This window comes from Ailuropoda melanoleuca, chromosome 18, assembly GCF_002007445.2.
Source record: "Ailuropoda melanoleuca isolate Jingjing chromosome 18, ASM200744v2, whole genome shotgun sequence".
Lineage (NCBI taxonomy): Eukaryota > Metazoa > Chordata > Mammalia > Carnivora > Ursidae > Ailuropoda > Ailuropoda melanoleuca.
The window spans coordinates 17976792-18004118 of record NC_048235.1 but is presented as its reverse complement, the minus strand read 5'-3'; the positions used below and the strand labels follow the sequence as shown (position 1 = coordinate 18004118).

General features: G+C 36.7%; 1 protein-coding gene across 26 annotated transcripts in view; it reads left to right on the top strand.

Annotated features, from left to right (window-relative positions):
• The first annotated feature begins 968 nt into the window (after positions 1 to 968).
• PCM1 (pericentriolar material 1) overlaps positions 969 to 27327 on the top strand; it is an 83215-nt gene continuing 56856 nt past the window's right edge. For 4 of the 26 annotated variants that reach the window (XM_034647735.1, XM_034647732.1, XM_034647722.1 and 1 more), the window contains exons 1-10: positions 969 to 1319; positions 2930 to 2999; positions 13712 to 13830; positions 15488 to 15733; positions 16723 to 16992; positions 17920 to 18090; positions 18275 to 18391; positions 19872 to 20060; positions 24772 to 24949; positions 25106 to 25195. In XM_034647735.1, coding sequence (XP_034503626.1) covers positions 13735 to 13830; positions 15488 to 15733; positions 16723 to 16992; positions 17920 to 18090; positions 18275 to 18391; positions 19872 to 20060; positions 24772 to 24949; positions 25106 to 25195 — 1357 coding nt within the window. In that variant the 5' untranslated portion in view covers positions 969 to 1319; positions 2930 to 2999; positions 13712 to 13734. Of the gene's footprint in view, positions 1320 to 2929; positions 3000 to 6282; positions 6443 to 12813; positions 12993 to 13416; positions 13461 to 13711; positions 13831 to 15487; positions 15734 to 16722; positions 16993 to 17919; positions 18091 to 18274; positions 18392 to 19871; positions 20061 to 24771; positions 24950 to 25105; positions 25196 to 27327 lie in introns of all 26 variants that reach the window. The other 22 variants (XM_034647738.1, XM_034647744.1, XM_034647742.1 and 19 more) reach the window with 18 other exon arrangements.

The following is a 27327-nucleotide window of genomic DNA, read 5'->3' as shown; positions in this document are numbered from 1 at the left end:
TAACTGCAGTTTCAAGTAATATAACCTTTAACTAGTCACCCTGGAATTACTTGGTCATCAGTATGTCGGTAATCCATCTGGCAGGGCTTTCCTTTCCACTTGGGAAGGCAACCTTGCCAGAAACAACGCATTCTTTGCTAATAATTTCCTTTTTCCACCCCCTTTCTGTCTTTAAAAACATTTCCCTTTCTACGGCTCCAAGGATCTCCTTTCTATGTGCTTGACGGAATGCTGCTCAATTCATGAATTGTCGAATAAAGCCAATGAGATCTGAGAGTTCACTCCGTTGAAAAAAAAAAATTTTTTTTTTTTTAACCAAGAGAGAACCTGTCAATTTACCATCCTTGACAGAGCTACTGCTGAGATGGGAGCATAAATCAAAACAGAATTCAGGGACTAGTTTCAAGAGAAAATTTCCCCGTACTAAATTTTGATTAAAATCATCTGGTTCTTCCAAAGAAAAAGGACATTAATCCAAGGTGGTGTTCATTATTAACATTTGCCTCCTTTCACTGACTACCTATACGGTTAATTGGTTTAGCCAATTAACTTCCCATGATTAATCTTCACCGAGTAAAATCAGCACTAGATCGCAAAGGCCCTTCTGGTTTCCATCGTTTCGTAACCCGTATGTGGGTGAGCAAAAACCAGAAGAGCGACTTAGGTTTTTCTTCCCTCCCTCCGACAGGGTCTGGAGCCGACAGCCATACAGTAACCCAGATCGAGTCTCCTGTTTTTCCAACTAAGGAGGCGGCTCAATCTACTTCCGCACAGGCCCGGAGCCACCAGCTCTCGGAGCAGCGCGGGGATGTTCACAGCATGCCGGGATGGGTGTTAACCCTCTCGTGACCGACGAGCGGCGCTGATAAACCAGGGTCGAAGCGGCATTCTGGGATATGTAGTCTCCGGTTGTTCGTTTGTCTAAGCACCGCCAGGCTAAAGGGCCCGAGGTGACACCACAGACTCCGGCGGTCACATGACTCCAGCCTAGAGCGTTGATCGCACTGCGGCTCCCGCCCCGGCGAGTTCTCGCCCCCGCGCGGCCGTTGCCGAGGAGACGGCGCAGTCTCACGGCGCGTTGCCCCCTCTGCAGTCCCCCCGCCCCTCTTCTCCCACCACAATGAGATCCTAAGATGGCGGTGGCCGCGGCGGTTGGCGCCGAGTAGCTAAGGCAGAGAAGGCGGCCATTGGGCCCTAGGCAGCCAAAGAACTTGTGGGAGTTCCCTGCTGCGGTCTCTAAGGGAGGACCGCTGCCGGTGGCGGGTCGTAGGGCCTGACCGTTACTCCACCCTTGGCAGGAGCGGCTGCTTCGTTTACAGGTAATGCTGCGCGTCCCCAGCCCTTGGCAACCAAGGGCAGCGCGGCGCAGGGGCGGGAGAACAACGGCTCTGGGACACTTGACCCTGTCGGGCCTGGCCTCAGGCCCACGCCTCTCTGTGGGCTTCTGGTCTTCTTGCTGCCAGCTTCAGGTCCCCTAAGCAGACAGTCCGCCCCTTAACTCGGGCCGAACGACGCGATCTCCGGGTCAGCATCTAGGGACGCGTTAGCGTCTGCAGAACCCCCTTGTTGCCTCCCCTGCCCTCATTTTCTGGCCCCGAGAAGGAGGCCGCCCTGCGTATCGGTTGCTCCAGGGGAATGCCCTTTGCAAGTGGAGGAAGCGGAGCGGGGCTGTGGTTTGGTTGCCAGGGACAGGGCTCTAGTTCTCCATAGCAGGGGGCTTCAGTAGCCTTCGTGTATGTGACTGCGCCCGCTCCCACCCCACTCCCAAATTCCATTCTGTGGGGCTCTCGATGTCCAGAATTTTGGGTGGAGAAGGCCAGGTGAGGAGCGACGCGACTTTTGCGTTGCGCTGCGAGCAGCGGATTTTTGCTCTCTGGGGTATTCTTAGAGCAGAAAGACGGCGAGAGGCGTTCCTGACTTTGGCGAAGAGGTGGCGTATACTTGCGAGAGGAATGATAATTTAACAGCTCTTCCCTTCCCCCTCCCATTGCGCCCCTTCTCCATGTCCTACTGTAGGTCCAGTAAGAAAGGGCCTAAGATGGGGAAAACTAAATGCCAAGGGGGATTCGGGGAAACATTGCTTGCTTTGCAGAAACTGGTGTTTGGGGATTGGACAGTAGGCCCTGATAGGGAGGCGGGTCATCCAAACTTTTCATCCTGCGGCCCACTCTTCAAGAGCTCGCCTTGTCCGTTTTGTTTTGTTGTGTTTTCTTTTTCTTTTTTTTCTTCTCTTTTGACCGGTTTGAGGTTTGTGTCCTGTGCCCTGTGAGTAACGGATCGTATTTTGGCGTTGGAAGAAGCGGGCTTTCTGGGCACCCCTATCACCCCTGCCCCATAACTGCTTTCCAGACTCCGCCTTCTGGTATTCTCTGGTTACTGGAGTGGGTGTTGTAGAGCTTCGGGTGCACCTCCTCTTTTCTTTGCCTCTTACCTTCTTGGTGAGAGTCCTGGAAACCATTACAATACTGAGTTTTTGAACTAAAGGTAAACCTTGTGTGTATATGGTGACAAGTTTATTTTCTTTTAAGTAGCTAGCTTTCGAGTAAAGAAACCTTTTTTTTTTTTAATCATTGGATATACAAAGTTCTTATATAGTTTGAGTGGCAGAAAGTTAATGACAATATGAGGAGTAAACGTTGGCATGGATATTTACATGATAATTAGGGTTAATGATTTTTATTACCTACGAAAGTAACTGTCTTAATGGATCACGTTGTTTGGTAGAATCTTACAAGTTTGGGGGATTTAAACATTTAAGTGTGTCACATTGTTTTCTAAAAGGATTAAAGTAACCAGTCTAAAATATTGATAAATTGGATGTTTCCTTTTCTGTTCATTTTTCTAAATATTTATGTATATATAGTATTTGTTATTCTGTAGTCCATAGTGTAAAGAATTCATTAAAGTGATTTTTTTTTTAAATCACAAGCAGGCAACAGCTTTGAAGTGTGAAGCAGGGAAGGAGCCATTTCTGAGCTGTAAAACTAGTTTTTAAACAGGTAATTTGTCATCATTATATATGTTATGTTCTTTGTGGGGGAGGGTTGTTTGTTTTTTTGTCTTTTGGTTTTTTAGAAGATATTATTTATTTATTTGACAGAGAGAGAGAGGGAGTACAAGCAGGGGGAGTGGCAGGCAAAGGGAGAGAGAGAAGCAGTCTCTCCAATGAGCAGGGAGCCCAATGTGGGGGCCCAGTCCCAGGACCCTGGCATCATGACCTGAGCCGAAGGGAGACGCTTAAGGGACTGAGCCACCCACGCACCCCCATGTTATTTTTCTTTATATCACAGTTGGAAGACTTTATAATGGAGACTGCTATCAGCATACTAATGCATGGTTGAGGGCCCACTCTATTTAGTAAACAGACCATCTGGGTTTGCTGCCCTGTGTGCCTTGCTTTTTGGCATGCCACTTTGGTCTGCTTTCATCCTTTTGCTAGAAAAGAGGCACGTCATTCCTAATTATTAAATACTAGAATAATTTAAGCAATGCCTTTTGAAATGTCTTTGTCTTCACAGAATTTTATAGCCCATTTGAGTTTGAATTTGTCCTATAACAGCTATTAGATTGCCTCTCTTTGCAAATCGGTTTAATCTTAAGTCATTTTCTACAACTTTTCTATTAGTTGACTTTTCAAAATTTTTATTCACAAATTCCTTTACTTTTTGAACTTGCTACATATACTGTTGACTGAAGTTGTGCTTTTTTTCTTTTAGGTGTCTAAAATTAAACATTAGTTTTTATGCACAGTGCATTGTCAAATGCTGGTTGTATACAGTTACTCTCTGACCAGCAAAAAAAGTCAATGAAAATTGATTGAGGGAAAGTTAAGTAATTATTTGCTAAGGACATTTTAGAAATTAAATGACTAAAGGATGATGATCAGAAGAAATTTTTGCTGAAAAGTGTTTTAGAAATAATTTCTTTTTTAAGAAAAGTGCCAGAGTCTGAATTTAATTACACTGTTAAAATTTTAAGACAACCTTGCATTTTCAAAATATAATCTGGTATATCCTTGCTTACCATGAAAGCAGATAAGTCCTAAGTTCCCTTATGAACTAAGCCAACTATCGTGAGAAAATACAGATTGGCAGTTGATTTATATCTTTATTATACTTTTAAGTATTTTCTTTAATCGGAAGACTAATAGGACAAGAAAAATTGAACTCAGGGTAGGTCAAATGTGAGTGTGTATTAGATTCTTAACACTAGAGTGATATAGCAGGCACTCAGTAAAATAAAAAGAATTATAAAACCAGTTACAATTTTCTTTCTAACACGTTAGGGAGGATGGGTGAGATGGAATAAAAATATAGGGCAATTATGTTAACTCACCTTAGAAGACCTTGATTTTCTCATTAGAGTATTTGGCCATTGGTAAAGGAGACAAGTGTATTTGACACTTGGGAAAAATAGAAAGTGTTTGTAATAATCTCACTAGGGAATTCATTTAGAAGCCAGCAGAGTGCATAGCAATACATTCGTCTTACAAATTTAATTGAGTGCCTACAGTGAGTGACTTAATGACTGTAAAGTACTAGAGATATGGCAGTGAGCAAAACAGACAAGGTGCTTTATCTCATGGAGCAAACCTACATTTTGAAAGTGTGTTTGTATGTGTACAGTATAGTATAGTATACCTTAATAGTGAACATAGCCAATGACATTTTATAACTATTTCTCTGCTCTTTGACAGTATGTGAGTAGAAGCAAGGAGAGCAGGTTGTGGGGGTCTTCCAGAGTTGAATTGATAGAATGGGCAAATAGGTGAGGAAGTTAAGATGCTTGCAAGGCATTTTTGGAACGACTTACCTGGGTTTGTGTTTGGGGTTGAGTAAAGAAGCGAGGGATTAATGGATTCCTGGAAAGAAGAATGGCCAAGGGACTTTGCAGCAGGGTCCAGAGCAGTGCAAGAATGACCAAGTGAATGTAGTAGAAAGCAAGGACTTACAATCAGAAGGGATTTCAGAACTTCAGAATCTTGGACAAATTAACAGTCTTGAGTGAAAACGGTTACCAAGAAAAGTGCAAGACTGTCTTGGAGCGGACAGTAGGAAGTGGTGCCACGGTAGGGAGAGTGATATTTTTGATGACTGATTTGTTCAAAAGGGAAAGGTTAAGCATTAGTTAAATGAGATGGTCTGTAAATGTGATCCTTTCCTCATGAACCTGGGGGATGAGGAAGAGTAGTACCCCTTTTAGAAAGGATTGATAAGGAAATAGTTTGGTTTTTTTTTTAAAGATTTTATTTATTTATTTGGCAAAGAGAGACAGCCAGTGAAAGAGGGAACACAAGCAGGGGGAGTGGGAGAGGAAGAAGCAGGCTCCCAGCCGAAGAGCCTGATGTGGGGCTCGATCCCAGAACGCTGGGATCACGCCCTGAGCCGAAGGCAGACGCTTAATACCTGCGCCACCCAGGCGCCCCAGGAAATAGTGCTTTTAGAGGGATTTGGGATTTTATTGAAACCGAGGAAGTAGGAGGAATATTGGGAAACAGATGGAGGATGTAGGAAGTTTGTTTGTAATGGTCCAGTGGAAGGGGATGATAGGAAGAGCTGATAACAGTGAGTATGGGACTGGCAGCAAAGACTGAGATTCCAAGTTAGCGTGGTAGCAGGGCCTACAGATATATTTGGACGTTATATGTAACCCATGACAAGGAAGCAATAGGTTTTGAATATAAACTGTAGCGGGGGAGAGGTCTTAGCAAGCAGAATTTAACTGACCTCAGTGTTCTCACTTCTTTGAGCAAGGGCTTATTTTTGTTGATATGAAATGCTCTACACAGAATAACTATATTGTAAGGTAGACCTAATGCAATAGTTGGTACATAGTGAGGTCGAATAAAATTTTTGTTGACTGAAATAGTGTTATGTTTTGTTGCAGTTTTTTTTATCCCCTTCCCCTCAATGTCTTAATAGTTTCTATTTTTTTAATTTGAAGAGGGTAATTACGGAGATATCTTAAGGTCCAAAAATTTATTGAAATTTTTAGAAAGTCTGGGGGCGCATGAGTAGCGCAGTCGTTAAGCGTCTGCCTTCGGCTCAGGGCGTGATCCCGGCGTTCTGGGATCGAGCCCAACGTCGGGCTCCTCCGCTGGGAGCCTGCTTCTTCCTCTCCCACTCCCCGAGCTTGTGTTCCCTCTCTCGCTGGCTGTCTCTCGGTCACATAAATAAATAAAATCTTTAAAAAAAAAAAAAAGAAAAAAAAATTTTTAGAAAGTCTGAAATTGAAAGTGCTATGGAAAAGATCCTGTGTGGTTTTTTATTTTTTTATTTTTAGGTACTTGACCATCTTAAGTACAGAGAAGAAATCGAGAAGTTCCTCAAATGAAATTGACTAAACAACTCATAAAAACAAATACTCATTTTCTTCTCAGTTTCTATTAAAAGTGCTTAGTACATTTGGACACTGTATGAAGACTTTCAAAACAGTGTACCAGGTATTTTTATAATTAGTAAAGGAAATACCCTAATTAATGCAACCTTTAGAAAACTTGCACATATATATATAAAGTACCACCTTTGATTATTTTGTGACTCTTAGTAAATATTTAGAAAAAAACTATATTTCCTACATTATTTTATTAGGATGAGTATTTCTAAAACCTTCATTTATAGTTGTCTAGGTAGTATTTCCGGCGATGGTTAGGAGTAATTTAATACCATTTCAGAGATAATATCTGAATTTAAATATTTTAGAAAAATAGTACTTTTTCTTGATTAGTTTTTTCTTAGTTATTTCAGAGATTAACCTTGGTGAGTCATAGGTTATTTCTGTGGCAGTTAATACCGTAATTGTGTGTGTGTGTGTGTGTGTGTGTGTAAATACTTTTCTATGGTAAAATCCTGTGACAGGGTTTTCTTCAAAAAGATCAGTCACTGAAAGTTTATAAATTGCCATAGTATTTTTGCATTTTGTATCTTTGTGAGATAAGGGAGCCAGATAGGGCTGTCAAAAACAGCTAAATGAAACTTTTAATTAGTTTCAACTTAGTTTAGTAGGTCATAGCATGGGTAAAAGTGCTTGTTTAAAGTAGAAGAATTTTACTTTTATCCCTGTTCTTCCCAAACCATCATCCATAATTTGTGCTGATTGTTTCCCAGTGGCTTCAGCTTTTCCATTTTATTGTCTTTCTATTAAGCCTGCCTGGCAAAATCCCCCACCTTGGATGGATTCAGTAGAGTATTCGACCAGGGCTGATGAGCACTGCTGGGAAAAAAATTCACATTGTAGATTCGTGATATCTGTGAACGTTCCCTGCTCTCACCTGGGTCCTTAGTGCTGTCTACAGTCATTCTCCTTTACTCTTCTCACGTCTCTCAGACACTACTGTCTCACCCTCACATTTAAGGATCAGTCCTTTCTACTTCACAACACTTACAGACTCCCTCAGCTTCTTACCCACAGATCTGCTAACTAGCCTCTATCTACTTCCATCCTTCCCTCCTTTCCCTTTGTTCAACGAAAGAGATGTTCTTTTGTCTAAAGCTAGTCACTTTTCTTACCACCCTGGGTCCCAGTTGCTACCGCTTTTTCAGAGACCACACACTATTCCTTTCTTTTCTGCGTCTTCAAGATCTTCTCTACTACCTCTTGGCCAACAAATTTTAAACATGCTTTTAACAAAACTTTTCACATGCCCGTCTCTGCCTGCTTCCCTTCATAGACTATTCCTTGAAAAAATTACCTAATGACTTCTTTTATTTTTGCCTCTCCCCATCAATAAATGGCATTCCAGTTATGGGATTGACCCTCCCCACCCTGCTGTAATTGCTCGTACTAAGGTTATCAGTAACTTCCTTGTTGCTAAATCCTAGTGGACACTTCTTAGTACTTTTTTAATGTGGTAAAGTAACATTTGGCATTCTTACTGATATCCTCCTTTATACGCTTTTGCCTTTTCCAGCACACTCCCCTGGTTTCCCTTCTGTCTTTTTCTGCTTTTTTCAGTGTTCTTTTCCTGTCTCTTAAATATCCGTGTTGGTCCAGTCTCCGTCTTACTCTCTTCCTCCTCTCGCTGTGCCTTCTGTGCCACTTCAAGTACTTCCCTGAGCAGATGACTAGCAAATCTCTCTCCAGCCTAGATTGCACGGCAAACCCGGCATTGCTAAAACTGAATTCATCATCTTTTCTCAACAAAAATCTGTTCCTTCTCCAGGTATCATACACCCAGTTGTTCAAGCTCAAAACCTAGGACTTACCCTTGAACAGCTTTCTCACTGCCTCATCTTCCATGTTGTAATAGTCACCAAGTCTATTGGAAGCCTACTTGAATTGGTCTTCTTCTCTATATACCTAGTATTTTATTATTAGAACTCTTTCCATATAATAGTTTAAAATAATAATAATAATAATAAAAACTATATGAATAATAACAATGTGTCTACAGAATAAAATTTAGAAGGCAGGCACCTGTTTCTAAAGGTGACTTGGAGGTGGAGGAGGAAAATACTTGCCTGTGTTTTCTACATTTTATAGGGGGAGATTTTTACCTTCTTAGATAAATCAGCTATTAACTATGTTGAGAATTGATCTACATGCAATTATTTCTTTAGCTTCATAGTAATAGTTGTATAGGAATGTGCCTTTTAAACACATTTGGTATCATTATTAAGTTATTAAATATTCTATTCTCATATGAGTGTTTATCTCATCACAATGTAACTATAGACAAAGTTGTTTATTCTGTAAATTCAATAGACTTTATATAGTAAGTGGTCTTTAAAAAGATTTTTTAAAATTGGACCTATTTTTCCCAAACTAATTTTAGTATTTAGTTTAAAATTGTTTTAAAGGGGCGCCTGGGTAGCACAGTCGTTAAGCATCTGCCTTCGGCTCAGGGCGTGATCCCGGCGTTCCGTGATCGAGTCCCACATCAGGCTCCTCTGCTGGGAGCCTGTTTCTCCCTCTCCCACTCCCCCTGCTGTGTTCCCTCTCTCGCTGGCTGTCTCTTTGTCGCATAAATAAATAAAATCTTTTTTAAAAAAATAAATAAATAAATAAAATTGTTTAAAAAACTTACCTTAATAGTGTTCAAAGTTATGTAGCCTATAAATAGGTTCTTAGAAGAAGCTCTTCATTTTAGAGGGAATTCATCATAATATAAAGATAAAATGTAAAACATTATCTCTCCAAATATATTTTTAATTTATCTTAAAGTAAATTTTATTACTCTACTAATAGAAAGCATAGCATACACTATTTTAGGAAAAAATTGCTATGTAAGAGTTTTTACTTGAATACCTTCATAACTTTTCCATTCTAATTTATGTTTTACAGTTAGCTTCTAGAACTTTTGAAGATGGTATTGCCTCTACTGCATATGTAGTTTTTGGAGCGCCTGTTCTTTAATATTATAAATTATATTGGTACTTCTAGGAAATAGGTGCAAAATGATTCGTCTAAATGTCATTTCAGCTCATTGGACATACCTCTCTGTGGGTATCAGTTATTTTGTAAAGTTCTTAAATATATTTCTAGTGTAAAAAACAATGCAAGGTATTGCTAAAAATATATGAGAAGATGGGAAAAATGATCACATTCGTACCCCCACAACCAACAGTTGCTTTCATGCAAGCACTTTAGTATATATTCTTAGTTGTTGTTGTTTTTTTTAAAGATGTTATTTATTTATTTGACAGAGAGAGACAGTGAAAGAGGGAACACAAGCAAGGGGAGTGTGAGAGGGAGAAGCAGGCTCCCACCGAGCTGGGAGCGCGATGTAGGCTCGGTCTGGGGTCATGACCTGAGCCCTGAGTAGACGCTTAACAGCTGAGCTGCCCAGGCACCCCTCCTAGTTTTTTTTAATCTGTGTGCATGTTTTCATATTGCTTTTTTTCCTCTTTTATATTCGATATTATAAACACAGACAATATCATCGTTCAGCCTTCATAATTATATATGTTTTGAAGGGTACTCTNTTTTAAAGATGTTATTTATTTATTTGACAGAGAGAGACAGTGAAAGAGGGAACACAAGCAAGGGGAGTGTGAGAGGGAGAAGCAGGCTCCCACCGAGCTGGGAGCGCGATGTAGGCTCGGTCTGGGGTCATGACCTGAGCCCTGAGTAGACGCTTAACAGCTGAGCTGCCCAGGCACCCCTCCTAGTTTTTTTTAATCTGTGTGCATGTTTTCATATTGCTTTTTTTCCTCTTTTATATTCGATATTATAAACACAGACAATATCATCGTTCAGCCTTCATAATTATATATGTTTTGAAGGGTACTCTTTCCTAATAGCATCCAGCCTATGGTTTAACATTTAGTTTGTTTTCAATTTATCACAGTTGTAACATAATAAACTATTTCCTGCATTGTAGTTCCCCATTCCCTCGTTTCTTGTATTAGCTCTGGAGAGAGAGAATTACTGGGTCAAAACTCAATTTCAGGGGCGCCTGGGTGGCACAGCGGTTAAGCGGCTGCCTTCGGCTCAGGGCGTGATCCCGGCGTTCTGGGATCGAGCCCCACATCAGGCTCCTCCGCTGTGAGCCTTGCTTCTTCCTCTCCCACTCCCCCTGCTGTGTTCCCTCTCTCGCTGGCTGTCTATCTCTGTCAAATAAATAAATAAAATCTTTAAAAAAAAAAAAACCTCAATTTCAGTTCTTGATATGGTATTGCCAGAGTGCTTTCCAGAAAGGTTATGCCAGTTTATGCTTTCACCATAGTGACTGAGAGTTCCAGTTTCCCTTTGCTGTCATCAGAATTAGGAAAGATGTGTAATATAGGAAATTTAATAGTCCCTCATTTTAATTTGCTGCTGAACTTTATTGTTAACATTTTTATCATTTTATGTTTATGGACTTCCTTTTAAATTACCTGTTTATACTTACTTTTCTTGGGTTTTTAATGTTTTATTTTTCTTGTTTTTCCCCATAAATTCTTTATATAGTAAATATATTGACTGTATACTTCATATTTCTTTCAGATTTTCCTCCTGATTTGTCATTTACTATTTATTCTCCATAAACTTGGGATTTACTTTCATGTGAATAAAATCTGTTAAACTTTTTCCCTTTTATTTCTGCTTTCCATATTTGTAAGATCTCGATTTTTAAAGCCTACCCTGTTTTCCTGCTTGTCTGTCTGTTGTTTGATTTTTTTTTTTAATCTTCCTGATCTGTTTTTAATCTAGTTACTATCTTGGTGTTATGGTACAAGGCAGTCTTTTTCAATTGGGAGAGAATTAAGCTCTAAGGCATCTATTGTTTACTGTGAATTAATTCCCCTTCTATGTCTGAAATGGTACTGGGTATGTACCATCCTTGGGAGAATTGAAAATATTGTTACTCAGAACATTTTGCTGAGTTCTGTATTTGAGATGAAGGATTCTAGTTGAGAAATGCTGTTAAATCTCTAAATAATCTTTTTCAAAATTATTAACAAATTGTCCCTTCAAGTGAATAATCCTACATCATCATACATCATAGTATTTTTGTGAGGATTAAATGATAGAATGCCTGCAAAATATTTGGCATGGTGCCTGGCATATAGTAAACAAAATAGAGGTCAGCTGTGATTAATTTTCCTCATTACATTTTTCTTTTGGGTATATTTCAGGATTTTGTGGGGGGTGATATTTAATCATGTAGGTACTCAATATGACTGAATATCTCTTGGGACTAGTTTTCTTACTCTCCTAACCTCTATTGCTACTTCTGCTTTTATTTTTCAGATATTTAAATTTTTTATAAATATTTTACTTATTTATTAGAGGGAGAGCACAAGCTTGGGGGGGAGTGGGAGAGAGAGAAGCAGACTCCCCTGCTGAGCAGGGAGCCTGGCATGGGGCTTGATCCCAAGATCAACTGACCGAGCCACTCAGGTGCCCCAGATATTTAAGATATTTAAGTTTTTTATACTGACTTGTTTTGTCAGGTTCTAAGAAGAATCCCGTTGGGAATTCATTAAGTCTATATTTAGAAAAAAAAATGGTATGTTTAAAATTTGTCTTCCCATGAGGGAAGATAGTTTGTTTTTCTACTTAGAAAATTTTCTCTTACATTGTTTTATAGTTTACTGGTGCTTCTTTACTTAGGGCAAAATCTACATTATTCCTAGATGTTTTCTTTTTTTGTCACTATTATAAGTGGCATCATTTTTCTCTAGTATATTTTCTGTGTGGTTGTTGGTGATACTTTGAAGTTCTTTGTTTTTTAATGCATATTTTTAAGAATACCACCTTTTGTATTCTCAGTGTTAATATTTCTGTTTCATGTGTTTCCATTTTGTAGAATTTTAAAAACAGTGCTAAATAACTGATGTGTGACATTCTTGTTTTGGTCTTTATTTTAATAGGGATGTTCTTTATTTCTTATTTTAATATTGTTGGCTGTTGGTTTAAAGAATATACTTCTTTCAGCTCCTTGGAAAATTATTAAAGTAATATGTGCTCATTGATAAAAAATAACAAATAGTATAACAGTACATGTAACTGTAAGGAAGTATCAGTGCATTTGTACCTTTTAAGATTTTCTCAAATTTAGTGTTGAATTTTATCACCGTTTTTTGAGATGATAAAATTTAACTCCTCCGTAATCTATTAATATATTATTCTAATAGATATTCTAGCATTAAAACATCTCTGCGATAATTCCTACTTTGTCATGGATGATAATGCTTTTAATTTTTTGCTCTAGTGAATGGGATAAGTTGGGATTTTACAGTCAAAGTAACTTGGATATGTATTCCTTTTTGACATTTTTAGCTGAGTGACCTTGGAGAAATTAATTTCTTTTAATGTTAGTGTTATTTGTAAAATCAGACCTATTATAACCCTACTGTCTAATGGCTTTCTCTGCCCCTTGAATTCTAGATAAAGTTATCTGCCCATCTCTTTCGCTCAGTCCTTCTCCAACTTGCGCAGTTCCACACCCAGTGGAAAGCCAGAGTCCTCCACAAGGTTATGTAGAAATCTCATTTTCTGCTGATCATCTCTGCTTCTGAACATCTGCATCTACCATTGCTCTTTCTTTTCTCGTCTCTTTGACCCAGGTATGAAATTCAGTACCTTCCTGGATATTCACAAAATCCTCATTTTTTTTTTTTTTTTTAGTGGGGAAAATTTGCAACTTTGGTAGACTAGTCAAGATTTAGGGAAAACTGAGGTAGCAGCAATATAATTTAAAGTAAAGCAATAGGCATCATGCTTCTTAAATGTTTTAAGCCGCTGTATTGGCTCTTATTGCCCATTCACCCACCTAGGCCTGCTTCTCTCTCTGTCTTCTTTTTCTCTTGCTTACCACTATATTCCTGCTGAAACCAAACTTTTCTCCATGCAGAGCATTTCTACCCTCTTTGAAACTTTGACACAAAACAAATTCCCAGGTCTTTGGGAATATTAGTTTTTTTTTCCTAAGAGTAGTTTTGGTTCTAGACATTAATAACTTTTTTCCTGCCTCATTGCTCTGCCTTTTAGGACTGTGTTCAATTAATTAAATAAAATAGCCTGAAAGCATGCAGGTCAGTACACATTTTGGATATTTTGAAATTTTCCTTCCCCTTCCCATCACTCCAGCTACTTAACTCATGTTAATTGTAATATGTGTATGGCAGCTAAATTTGTCTATGATGTGTGGTTGACACTACCTCTTTTTATTTCATAAAATCAACTTTTCTGAGATTCTTTTATGTCACTAAGCTTCATGGAATGATTTAAAAATTAGGAGTTTGTTTTTATGTGTTAAAAATGTTAGTTTTCATTTGTTTTGCAGAAAAATTAATTGGTAAAACCAGGATGGCCACAGGAGGAGGTCCTTTTGAAGAAGGCGTGAATGATGAGGATTTACCAAACTGGAGCAATGAGGGTGTTGATGACCGACTAAACAATATGGTATGATAACTTATTATTGATGGTGTATCATTAACTACTAATGATAAAATGAAACTTTCCCCTGACTTAGCCAAATCAAATTCGCTGAGACTCTTTGTAAACACATTTTTTTCTTGCTGGGCAAGACATTAAATGACCCTGGCTATTTGTTACATTATTTGAAGACAGTTTTGTTTGCAGGTAACAGATATCAACCTGAATTAGCTTAAGCCAAAAAGATTTATTACAAGTGTATAAAGATGTTTTTTGGAAAACAAGTTAAACGCATTAAAACACTATAGCTGGGTTTTAGGAGGGGACTAGAAAAAGGAACTAGAAAATTGTCAAGAATTGCTTTTTCACTGCTCTGACTCTTTGCTTCTGAGTGCCTTTGCTTAACACAACTTTCTTTTCACAGACCAGCTTTCTCTCTCCTCTGGTTCATGTGGTAATACGTGGCTGACCCTTTATTCTAAAGCTTTCAGTTTTTGCCTCAGTTATATATTGGGTAGTTATCTTTTAGTTCTGATTTGAAATTTTAAAATATGATTATCCCAGTTTGGATTAGATATGCATCTCTTTTCCAATCATCTGTGGCCAGGAAGGGGTAGAGTACGGATTGAGGTGGAGGGAGTTGTGTTATAAATGAGGAGAATATCCCAAAAGGTTTTACTGTAGTAAAACTAAATGATTCTTGGGGCGCCTGGGTGGCTCAGTCATTGTGACTGCCTTCAGCTCAAGCCATTATCCCAGGGTCCTGGGATCAAGCCTCGCATCGGGCTTCCTGGGAGCCTGCTTCTTCCTCTCCCATCCCCCTGCTTGTGTTTCCTCTCTCGCTGGCTGTCTCTCTCCCTCTCTCTCTGTCAAATAAATAAATAAAATCTTTAAAAAAAAAACAAAACAGCTAAACGATTCTTCCAATATGATTAAGGTAGGACTTTATAGAACTTTTTGTTGAATGACTTTGGTTATGTGGGTATAACTAAGTAAATGAAAATATTTTCACATTAAAACATGAATCATTTTTGTCATTTCATGTCAGGTCTTATCATGTAGTACATCATTGCCTGTGAAAAGTAAGAATAGTTATGTTTATTGCTTACTATATCCTAGGCACTGTGCTAGATGTTTTATGAATGTTATTTTTAATCATATTTTAAAGGTGACACTATTTTAGAGATTAGGAAACTGAGACTATGGGAAGTTAAGTAAATTGCCTGGGTCACACAGTGAACATTTCTTCAGATAACAATAATTACTTTAGAATCTAGGTTGATTCCGGATTTGTCTTATACACACTGATTTTAAAGGAGGCCAGTAAAGGTATCTATAATTTATTTTACTAACCAATTTATAAATGGTAGGGAACCATTTTTAAAAATGCTTTTGAAAATATTCAGACTGACTCTAGGGTTGGAGTTTGGCATTTATGTTTGTTTAAAGATCTATGATGGCAAGTAGTCTATTTTCTGAAGGACTGTCTGTGAAATTTAGGCTAGATATAATGGCATGGGGGAACACATTAGTAGAAGTAAATTATTTTCTCTAAGGCTATTTGTTTATGTGAAAAATGTTTTGTTATTTTTAACTTTAAGGCTGACTAAAAATTTTTAAGCATATCAAATTACTTTCCTGGTTTGATAGAGGCAGATTAACTTTTGCCTTTACTTTTTTAAAGGATTGGGGTGGCCAACAGAAGAAAGCAAATAAATCATCAGAAAAGAATAAGAAAAAGTTTGGTGTGGAAAGTGATAAAAGGGTAACTAATGATATTTCTCCGGAGTCATCACCAGGAGTTGGAAGGCGAAGAACAAAGACTCCACATTCATTTCCACACAGTAGATATGTGACTCAGATGTCTGTTCCAGAGCAGGCAGAATTAGAGAAACTTAAACAGCGGATAAACTTCAGTGATTTAGATCAGGTTTGTGAATTATTTTAAAAATCAAGTTATAACTATGGGAAATATTTAGAATGGGTTAAATAATTTGTCTTAAGAATAAAAAGTGAGCTCTTTATTTCCTTTTTCTTAGTTCCTGTGTATATGGAAAGAATTTAGTGGTGGTGGTATTACGTTCTTTGGAGGGCAGCAAAGACTTTATTTCTAAACTTGCCAAGGACAGGTGTTTTGTGACTTTATTACTAATACTCTATGACTCATGTAAATTATTTCATCATGAAACTAAATTTTACATGTTCATAACTGAATAAGATTGCTATTAAGCAAAAGGGAAGATCCAGTTTAGAATATTTATCATTGGCTAAGTGGGGATGTTCTGGATTACCTCAAGTTTAAAATAAAACTGTGGTTGGTATTTTAATCACTGAAGTAAAATTTGGAACTAAAAGTAATGAACTCTTAACAAATGTTTTATTGTCACATCAGTACTTTAGAGAGATAAATAGTTTACCAAATATGCATAAAGGTATGTTCAAGTCTGGTGTGATGATGGTGGTGATCGCATGTCATTTAGTCATCTGTTTATAATTACTGAAAGTTTACTATATACCAGGCACTGAGCTGAGCACTTTTCAGGCAGTGTTTCATCTAGACCCATCCTAATGCTGATGTTTATATTAATTAAGATCTACTCATTGGGTCCAAAGCCCATACAGAATTCGGTGAAGAAGTATGATTAGCAATGTGAGTTATAAATAGGGTTTGTAGTCCTAGTACTTCATTTATACTGATCTTGCTCATATTCATCAGTTGAATTATGTCTGACAAAATGAGGAATAAGGAGGCATTGATCAAATTTTGATATTTTAGTAAAAGACTTTTGTAGATTTGAATCTTATGGACAGAGCTGTTTATGTATACTTAATATGGTAAAACTGATCAAGAACATTGGAATTTTTTTAAATTATTGTAAAATTAATGTTTGTGGGATTTGGTTTCTTTTTCATATGTAGAGAAGCATCGGAAGTGATTCTCAAGGTAGAGCAACAGCTGCTAACAACAAACGTCAGCTTAGTGAAAACCGAAAGCCCTTCAACTTTTTGCCTATGCAGATTAATACTAACAAAGGCAAAGATGCTGCTATAAGTCCTCCAAAGAGAGAAATGATTGGATCAGCACAATGTAAAGAGTTGTTTGCGTCTGCTTTAAGTAATGACCTTTTGCAAAACTGTCAAGTCTCTGAAGAAGATGGAAGAGGAGAGCCTGCAATGGAGAGCAGCCAGGTGAAAAATGTTTCTTTTGCTCTTTGCTTTCATGAGCTTCAAAGTAGAAATATTGAGATTAAGAAAGTTTTATTGGGTTATGCACATAGGACTTTTAGCTAAGTACTTCTGGACTCTCCTTATTAATCTCTCAGATTTATTCAATATAGTGTAAATTTCTTTTTACCCAAAATGATTGTAGAAATGGAATATTGTAAATTAAGGCTTCTGTTTACCTGCCAAAGGCTGTGTGCCAATTTTTTAGTAAAGAGGAGTTTGAAACAATGGGATTAGTAGATTGTAAGAATTTTTTTAAATGGTTATATAATTCTTTTGAAAAGTACTTTCAAAAGTATATTACTTTTACTTAGAAGGAAATAATATATAAACATTAGAAAAACTTTACAGAAATAATAGTTTAAAAGCATGCAGTTTTGTTAAGTTAAATTTTTCAGGTAATGTAAATTAAAACTAATTTTGAATTTTTTTTGTTTTTTTCTTAAATTAAAAAAAAATTTTTTTTAAGATTTTATTTATTTATTTGACAGAAACAGCGAGAGAGGGAACACAAGCAGGGGGAGTGGGAGAGGGAGAGGCAGGCTCCCACCAAGCAGGGAGGCCGATGCGGGGCTCGATCCCAGGACCCTGGGATCATGACCTGAGCCGAAGGCAGACGCTTAATGGCCGAGCCACCAGGCACCCCTAATTTTGAATTTTTAAATTCACAGTAATTGGAGTTGTTAGTATTGCCAGTTATGTTTTGGTTAAATTCTAAATTTGATTCAGAACTTTTGCATGTGTGAATTCAGATGATAAACCTAGGTAACTCTTTGGTTACTATATTTGAAATAAAAAATATGTAGAAGTGTTGCTGTGGAATGCATTATGCTCACTCTTACATACTGTTTATTTTCATGCTTTTTTTTTCCCCAAATGTTTTTCATGCAGATTGTAAGCAGGCTTGTTCAGATTCGTGATTACATTACTAAAGCTAGTTCCATGCGGGAAGATCTTGTAGAGAAAAATGAAAGATCTGCTAATGTTGAGCGCCTTACACATCTAATAGATCACCTTAAAGAACAAGAAAAGTCATATATGAAATTTCTCCAAAAAATCCTTGTAAGTTTTGGACTTTTTAAATAATGTGTTGAGTTATTTTTCTGGTATATTAGTGTACATATGCTGATGACATTCTGATTCCACCCCAGAGGAGTTATATATTTTCAAAAAATCGTGCCATCCATTATAACATTTTATTGCCCTTTTTAATAGTTGTATGATTTATACCACTAAAATATTTCAGGCTAGAGAAAATGAGGAGGAGGATGTTCGGACTATAGATTCAGCTGTGGGATCTGGTTCTGTAGCTGAGAGCACATCGCTAAACATAGATGTGCAGTCTGAGGCTTCAGATACCACGGTAAGCGGCTTTTTGGTAATTAAAGTGCTGGAAATGAAGATTTAAGCTTTCCTCCCATTTTTCAAGATGATATTTTTTATAGGCATTCCTTAATGAAAAGTATATTTCAGGGAAGAAACCCTCAAATTGTTAATGCTGTATATATTGTTTTAAAACATGGAAGTATAAAAGTTTTACTTACATTAAACACTTTCCATGGTTGATTTAAAAATCTGATTTGTGATATGCTTGCAGAAACACAGTTTTTCTATTGGTTTCATTAAGCACAGCTTTACTCATTTCAAGAAACATTGGGAAAGTTAAAATTTATCATGAGTATAAGAGCTAGAAGTACAAAATATCATTACTAAGTATATTGTCTCGGAAAAATCTCCCAAGATTTTGCTCTTGAGGACTCATTTGAAGGCTACTAGGATTTTTTTATACTTCGGGCTAGCTTTGAACTATAGCAAAACCAGACGACTAAAGCATGGAAACGGAATTGGAACCAGGGTATCATTTACATTATGATTTATTCATGGTGAGAAAAATAAAATTTCTAACTCTGCAAAATGAAATTTATCAAAATACTGTCTTTTGGAAAAATAATCAGAAATTTACAGAATTTTGAGGAAAGCTTTGTAAAATAAACTTAGTTCGTAGGAGGTAGTGTTCTTCAAAACTAGTATGCTTTTAAGCATTTTTAACAGGTGCACTTATAACCATGCATTAGTAAACTTGAAAACCTGTTACCAGTAAAGCTTTTCTTATGAAATATAACCATGTATGTCCATCTTTTGTTTCTGAGATATGTTCCAAAATACCACTCAGCATGAGAAATTTGAGGGTTTGTTTCCATTTAGTGTTGACCTGCATAGTTTCTTACCTGCCTCCTTTCTGTTCCCTGCCCTTTCTAGAAATTTGAAGAGGAAATTTGAATTTTTCTCCTACATTATTTTCACCAGGAGATAGATATTCAGAGGGCTTGATGCAAACAACTGTTGAAAATAGATTCTGTTGTGGGGAAATTGTTTTTCTGATTACAGTGGTGCTGGGAATAATTTTTTTCCTCACATTTCATTCTTGCAGAAATGGAGGAGTTGGGGAATGTGGGTAAAGGAATTCTGTTGGGGAGGGGCAGGAAATGGTACAGTTAATTATTTTTATTTATATACTAGCGTATATAGTGTTCACTGTGATGAGAATATTTTTTATAACATAAAATGACAAAGTTGATATTAATAACAGCAGAATAAATGTTAAAATATGCTCCAGTTGTTATATAGTTTGGAAATTGCCTATGATATGATACTTGATTATAGTAAGCATTAGTCTAGTCTACAGAGATTTAAAAGTCTTAAGTTTATTGCCACTTGGGGGAGGGTGGATTGATTTTGAAAGAGATGGATTGGTAAATTTTTTGTATTTATTCACGAGGCTGGCTTGTATGTTAAACAGGAGTTTGTATTAAGAAATTAATATGCTACACTATTTAATAAAGGAGGCATCTTTTAGTCTGAGAATTCGGCCGTGCATTGAGGACAAACTAGGGAATTCAGCTTCACAAGAACAGGTTTCAGACATTGACGTTACCACAAGTCCAAAAGGGAAAGGTGACAGAGCTCCTCAGAATGACAGGGAACTGAGGCCTAATAGGAAATGTAGCCGAAAACGTGGATTTCCCTCAAAGGTATATTTCACAATATTAATTTGGGAAGTCTCTATATGAGCACCTCTTTTGTTCACATTTCCTCTTCCTTATTTGCCTTTCTGTTGTTACTATTACTCTTAAATATATATGCTATTAACACGGATAATTATACTGTAATTTGCCTTAGTAAAATGGTCTCCCTTAGTGTTTTTATTTATTCTTCTCTGTTTTCTTATACTCCTTTCCATGGATTATATGTGGCAGCAGTATTTAATTTGCATTAACAAAGGACTTAATCCATTTTCTTTTTTTTGCTGTTGAGAACTCAAAATAGAACTTTCTTAAACCTTAACCATTAGTTGCCTTTTGTTTCTTGATATTTGTATTCATGGATGAACATGGTACTTTTAAATTTTGTCTTAATTCTTGCAGTCATTCATTAAAGAAAAAGAAAATGTAGTAAGCTATTAGCTTTCCTGTCTAAGAATGCAGTATTTTTTATAGTGCTTTTTTTTTTCATTTTGTGGTTTATATTTTATTGGAAACCCCTTCCATTTTTTTTTTAAATACTTAAGCAAAAAAAATGTTGCTTGGTAATGTTTCTGCTGGTTTTTTTCCTCCAGTGTTTACTCTAAATTTTCCACGATTTGCATAAAGCACTCAGGAAAGGTTTAAAGACAACTCTTAGTGTATTTACACTTAAAACAAGTTTCAATAAAAGCATTTATAAGAAAGTGCTCATATCCATTTGGAAGAGTCAAATACTATTTTAATAAATGTAGATTAGGGGCGCCTGGGTGGCTCAGTCCTTAAGCGCCTTTGGCTCAGGGCGTGACCCCAGCGTTCTTGGATGGAGCCCCGCATCAGGCTCCCCCTCTGGGAGCCTGCTTCTTCCTCTCCCACTCCCCCTTCTTGTGTTCTCTCTCTCGCTGGCTGTCTCTCTCTCTGTCAAATAAGTAAATCTTTTTAAAAAATAAATAAATATAGATTAGACTAATTTCTTCTGTTTTATTAGTAGCTTATATTAACTAGGATTGTTTTTATTTTGTTATGCACTTTTTTTTTTGTGGCTGTTTAAAAATGACAAAACCTCTAAGTATTTTGGCAGTGTTTTTTTTTTTCCTGGCTCCCATAAGAATTTGAGGATGCAGTTTGAAATCAGCTAAGATGATCTTACTATGACGTATTAAAGCAAAAGGTGCCCAATACAACAGAAGAGTAAATTAACTAGCTGATTATTTTGAAACTAGTAGCATTGGAGAAGAGAAAGTGTGAGACATGATAAATATTCTTTGGAACTTATGGTTCTCTTTAAGTCTTCTGAACAGTGAGTGACAAACAGAAAAATCTGCCAGTTTTTTTTCCTAAGGTGATATATTTACTTTTAGAAACCATTTTTCTGTTTCTCAGTTTCCTTGAATAATAGCCTTATAAATGAATATTGCTCTCTATTGAACTTTCTTCTTGGAGTTTATTCCAGTTGATTCTTTTTAATCTTTTGATTCTTAGGGCCATCCTAGGGGTAGTTCTATCAGTACTCTAGTCATAATATTATTTGATTAGAAAAAACTCCTCATTCTCACCAACTGACTTTATTTTTCCTCTGCTGTGCAGAATTGCGTTCTCCCCACCTCACCTTCATTCCCTACTTATCATCCTTTCAAAATGTCATATTCTGTTAGGAGAGTAGGAAAAAAGTTGAGATTCAGAGCTTAAGCAGCCTTGTGAGTTGCAGCTTGAAAGGAAGTGGTTGATATTCTCCAGCTACATACAAGGACAGAATCCATTTTATGGAATATTTTATAGACATGATGACACTTTGCATGCTTGTTTAAAAAGAAGCCTTCCACCCGTGCCCTCATTATTTTCCCATACTCCTCTTTCCTGCACATTCACTTGCAGCTTTTAGAGACTTCATTAAGCTTTTTAAAATATCACCTACTCTTTTTTTTGCTGTTATTTTCATCATTTCTAGTTATTTCATGCAGGCTAACTTTGTCACCCAGACCAGACTCTGTTTCCTTAGACATGGTATCTTAGACTTTTGTATTTAAAACTATGTAAGCACATAATTTTGGGGCAGGCAGTATGGTGTGGTAAATACCAGCCTTGATCTTAGGAACCTGACTTGCCCTGTGATATTGGATAAATCACAGCTTTATCTTGTCTGGGCTTATATTATAGTTCCTCACCTTTCACATGAAAAAAAAAAATGGAGTACATATTATCTAAAGTACTTTTCAGCTACAAAAATAAATTTGGATCCATGAAAAATTATTGGAGGAACCTTATATGACTAGAAGAAAGGAAGACAGTTTTCTGAAATTGGACTGTTAACCTCTGTGCAGTTTTGGAGTTCATGTCTAAGTTATTTTTTCTATCTGTAAACTAAAAATGTACTTGTTGGTGGAGGTGATTCAAAAAGTTTAGGTGAAAATAGTGTTTGAAAGGTGAATATATTCTTCACTTCCCTTTCGGATTCCTATTCCATGCGCCATCCACATGGCATGTTATAATCCCTAGGTATTTTTATTTCCATTTTCTCATTTTCCCTTTCTTTATATTTGACTTTAGTCCCTTCCTGCCTCCCTCAGCTCAGATTTTCTGAGTATTAGTTTGAAATGTTAATTATATGGATACAGAAGTTACTAAGCAGTAATAAACTCTACTAATTGCAAAATTGTTGGGAATTCATTTTTGGATTAGTGAAAAATCTGAAGATAATTGTGTTTAATAAATAGTTCAGAATTCTTTATAATTTGAGTATCAGAGTTTTGGAAATAAATGTGACTAACAAGGGGCATCTGGGTGGCTCATTTGGTTAAGCTCCTCCCTGCCTTCTGCTCAGGTCACGATCCCTGGGGTCCTGGGATCAGTGCCCCCAACCCCCCCCCACCCCCGCTCTCTATTGCGCTCTCTTTCTCTCAAATAAGTGAATAAAATCTAAAAGAAAATGTGACTAACAAAGATTAAAGTTCCTTTTAAAAATTTGCTTCTTAAATGGTAAAAACCCAGAATGTTATTTAGTAAACCCTTTAAAATTAGGTAGCTTTAAGGTTACCTTGAAGTCTGAACTACATATTTTTGAGAGATGGGAGTATTATAAATTGACATAAGCCAGAACTAAGAAGATGAATTTTGACAGGAATGAATGTAAATGTTAGCAACTTAACTCCGCTTATATAGGCCAGGAGAGAACTAAGTACACAGTAGTTAATTTGAAAAGGGCTTTAGTTTTTTGGAAATTAAAGACAACAGAGAATCTTTAGTAAGTACTAATTTGACCAAGATCATTGCTTTTCTTCCATGTTCATGAAGTCTAGTCAGTCAAAACAGGATAGAGGCAGCATTGACTGAGTTCTCTGATTTGTACATCAAATATTCCTACCATAGTCTTTCTACTTCCTTATTTGATCTTTCTTCTTTCCAGTATTTAATTTAGAGCCATATACTTACTCACTTGGGAAGGTAAAGAGAAGGCATTTTTGCAAAGTATGGATAAGGGATGTCACGCAGTAGGGACTCCCTCTGGAACCATCTGTGTTTCCATAATTCCTGCAGGATCACATGTACATAGAGAAGGTAGATCAGTACATTTTTACTTTGAAATGAAATTATTAAACTTCTTTATTCTCCTCAATAACTTTTGTAGTTGGGATTATTCAGTTAAAATATACATAACCCCAACCAAAATTCGGTAGCAGTGCAAGTTTAAAATTGACTAAATGTTCCTAAGTTAATAGAAATTTTCTATGTAAATATTAGGTAAAACCTTTAAACTTTTAAAATATAAGATTTTTTAAAAGGCAGATCCATGATGAAAAATTCCAATATGGTATATATACATTTTATATGTAATTTGGCTTATACTTTATTTTTTCCGAGTTGTATTTAAATTGGTCTCTGCTTGATTGACTTTTATTTTTTCTTGTTGGGGTAAATTTCACTGATTTTAAGATTAATATTTAACATTTTATAATTTTTTTAAAGTGGCATCTGTTTAATCTTGTTCCTCTACTTTTAGGCAAAATAGTAGCTTTTGGAGATAATTTCAAAGTAATGTTCTAAGACTCAGCTAAATAAGCATAATTTAAAAGAAAACATAATAGTGATATCTTTGATACAAAATATAAGGTTTTCTGTTTTATGCTTACAAAATGAGATGCAAGTAAACGAAAGCCGTTTACATCAAATTATCAAATAAAAGTGTTTTTACAATTTTTGTCCTTGGTTAGAAAATAGCGGGTTTGTTTTTTTTTATTAGTGTTTTCTTTTTTAACATCATTTCTAGAAGTGGGGCAGAAATTTTTTTAGTCCTCTTCAAGGATATTTTTAGGACATTAACCTGGTATGATCTGTTTTTCCTTTTCTGTAAGGTCTGGATCCCTTGTGTAGTGTGTGTGTGTGTGTGTGTGTGTGTGTGTGTGTGTGTGTGTGTAGCTCTTTTTGACCTTCTGACCTTCTTTTTTGTATGCCCCCTTTTTTTTTCCTTTGTTAATTCCTCTTCATGCTAAACCATTGCTTATGATCTTTTACTGAAATTACCTAACTACCTAACTCAACATGGCAGGCTATCTCTGTGTCATCATTTTATTCCTGCTCTTTTTTTCTTCAAGTCTACTGAAACTGTATTTACCATTATATATTTAATACTAATTTATCATCTGTGTCTGTACTGTGCCATTGGTAGTTGAAACAGGAACATGAATTTTAGTAATCAGATATAAGTATTGTTGGTCTTATTTTCTAGGCTGGAGATCCTCAGCCGGAGCCTATGGAAGAGATAGAAAATTTGAAGAAACAACATGACTTACTAAAAAGGATGTTACAGCAGCAGGAGCAACTGAGAGCTCTGCAGGGACGACAGGCTGCTCTTCTTGCTCTGCAGCACAAAGCAGAGCAAGCTATTGCTGTGATGGATGATTCTGGTATGCCCCAGTGTAGCATGTTGTTATTATAAGTAAGGCTCAATTAATAATGGTATTGCAAGGTGGATGCTGGTTATTATAGATCTTAATTGTTGACTAGTTTAGAAACCTACATATGAGGCTTACCCTGTCCTGTGCTTTTCTCTGGTTATGCAGAAAAGGTTGCAGGGACAACTCCTGGCCATCATACTGTACCGGGCAGCCAGCCAGCTCGCTCTCCTTTTCATCAGAGAGTACCCTTAAGAGGTAAAAGAGACAGGCTGTAGTTCTGTTTTTGTACCTCACACTGATAGGGCTCTTCATGTTTTTTCCCCCACTTTTTGTACTTTATTCACCTGGGATTGCCATACTTCTCTTGCCTACCAAGGAAGGTCAAAACCTGAAGGGAGACAGTGCATAAATTCCTAGAGCTTCTTTAGCTTCTAATGTTGGTAGTAGCTCCATTCTTTCAGTTAGGTGCCCAGTTGTATACACTAGTTCCTTTGAACCGTATTTGTATTCTATATATAGTCTTCCTGAGACTCAGAAACGTTTCTTTCGTTTTTCCTTCTTCCTTCATAGCCATGTATCATTTAGGTGGAAATTGTATTGAATTCTTCAGTATTGAGTCTAATTTTGTAGTTTTTTTCATCATTTTCAAACCTGTTTAATTTCTCATTGAGCTGAAAACAACTTGTTACCTATTAGAACTCAGTAAAACTAGGTATATTTTCTAGTCTGTCATCCTAGTCTAATAATAATTTATTTCCTGTGGGCTCTCTATTTTAGGTCCTCACTGAGGTTACCTTGTTATTACTCAATTTATGCTGCTGTCCACACCTAGCCCAGTGGCTTAGCCCTCTGATCACTGTTATACATAATTTAATTTTGCATTTTCATATGGAACTGTGTGACTTCCAAGTAACTTACTCTTTTGTAATAATTACATAATTGTATATTTTTATATATAATATATATAGTAATAATTAAATTTTCAGCCCATTTTTCCCTTGTAAAGTCCAGAATTCATTAGCTTTTACATTTATATTTAGGAAATAGATAATTCAGAATAAAACAAAATATATAAACAGTGACATACTAGTTAATGGCTAATGACTTTTCAGTATTTTTAATATTTTTCAAGTTCTGGATTTCAGAGATTTGCCTGTGGTGGTGATGTTATTTCGGAAACTTATGTTTACATCATCTCATTTGATTATCAGAGAATTGTAGGTCAGTTGCCAGAGCTTTTTCTCTTATTCTCATTTGGGAGAGAAGGAGCTCTAACACAGAGTTTGTGACTTGCCTGTACTTACATGACATATTAGTAAAATCAGATTTCTTGAATTCTAGGTCAGAGATCTTTTTCTGAATATATGAACTTTTTTCTTCTTTAAAATATACTATAATGAGGCAGACACTGAGTAGAATGAATAAGAGTTTAAGATTAAATTTATTTTTTATATTATTTCAAAAAGAATTTCAGGTTAGTAATTTTAAAACATATTCTCTTGTATTTATGAGTTTCTGATGAAAAACCAGAAGGATAGTATTTAATCTTCTGGTATGTAAACGAGGCAAAATAATAGTTGTGGGGAAAGTTGTTCTTTACTGAACTAGCAGTGTGTGTTAGTAATCTGTAATTTCTTTCTTTTTAAAATAGAGTTTGCACTGATACTTGGGATTCTAAATAGCCCTGAAATTCTGATTTCTCTTTGAAAAAGCTAGTATTTTGCTTTAAAGCAGAAACAATTTATAGCCAGTGTCTCTTTTAGAGCTGGGAAGGATAAGCACAAAGCGGTTGGGTAGTAGAGCAGGAGCCCCTTATCAAAATTTCATCAGAATAGTGCCTCAGGGGGGCGCCTGGGTGGCAGCGTTGTTAAGTGTCTGCCCACTGCCAAGGCTCAGGGTGTGATCCTGGCGTTATGGGATCGAGCCCCACATCAGGTTCCTCCACTATGAGCCTGCTTCTTCCTCTCCCACTCCCCCTGCTTGTGTTCCCTCTCTCGCTGTCTCTATCTCTGTCAAATAAATAAATAAATCTTTAAAATAAATAGATAAGATTAAAAAAAAAAGAATAGTGCCTCAGGAATACTGTCATAAGAATATAAAAACCACGGTCTTACAGTGTGCGTTGTATCACAAGCAACTACTTTAGTAGCTGGACTGTTGGATTTAGCCCACTGTGTAAAATAAAGTTTCATGGAACATATCCATGCCAGTTTGTTTATGTATCATTTGTGGTTGCTTTTTCCCTGCAATGGCAGAGCTGGATAGTTGAGACAACTGTATTTCCACAAAGCCTAACATATGTACTGTCTGAATCTTTATGAAAAATTTGTCAGCCCCTGTATTAGAGCATTGATTCTTTTGGGGGAAGGTGTGGGGATTGAGACCTG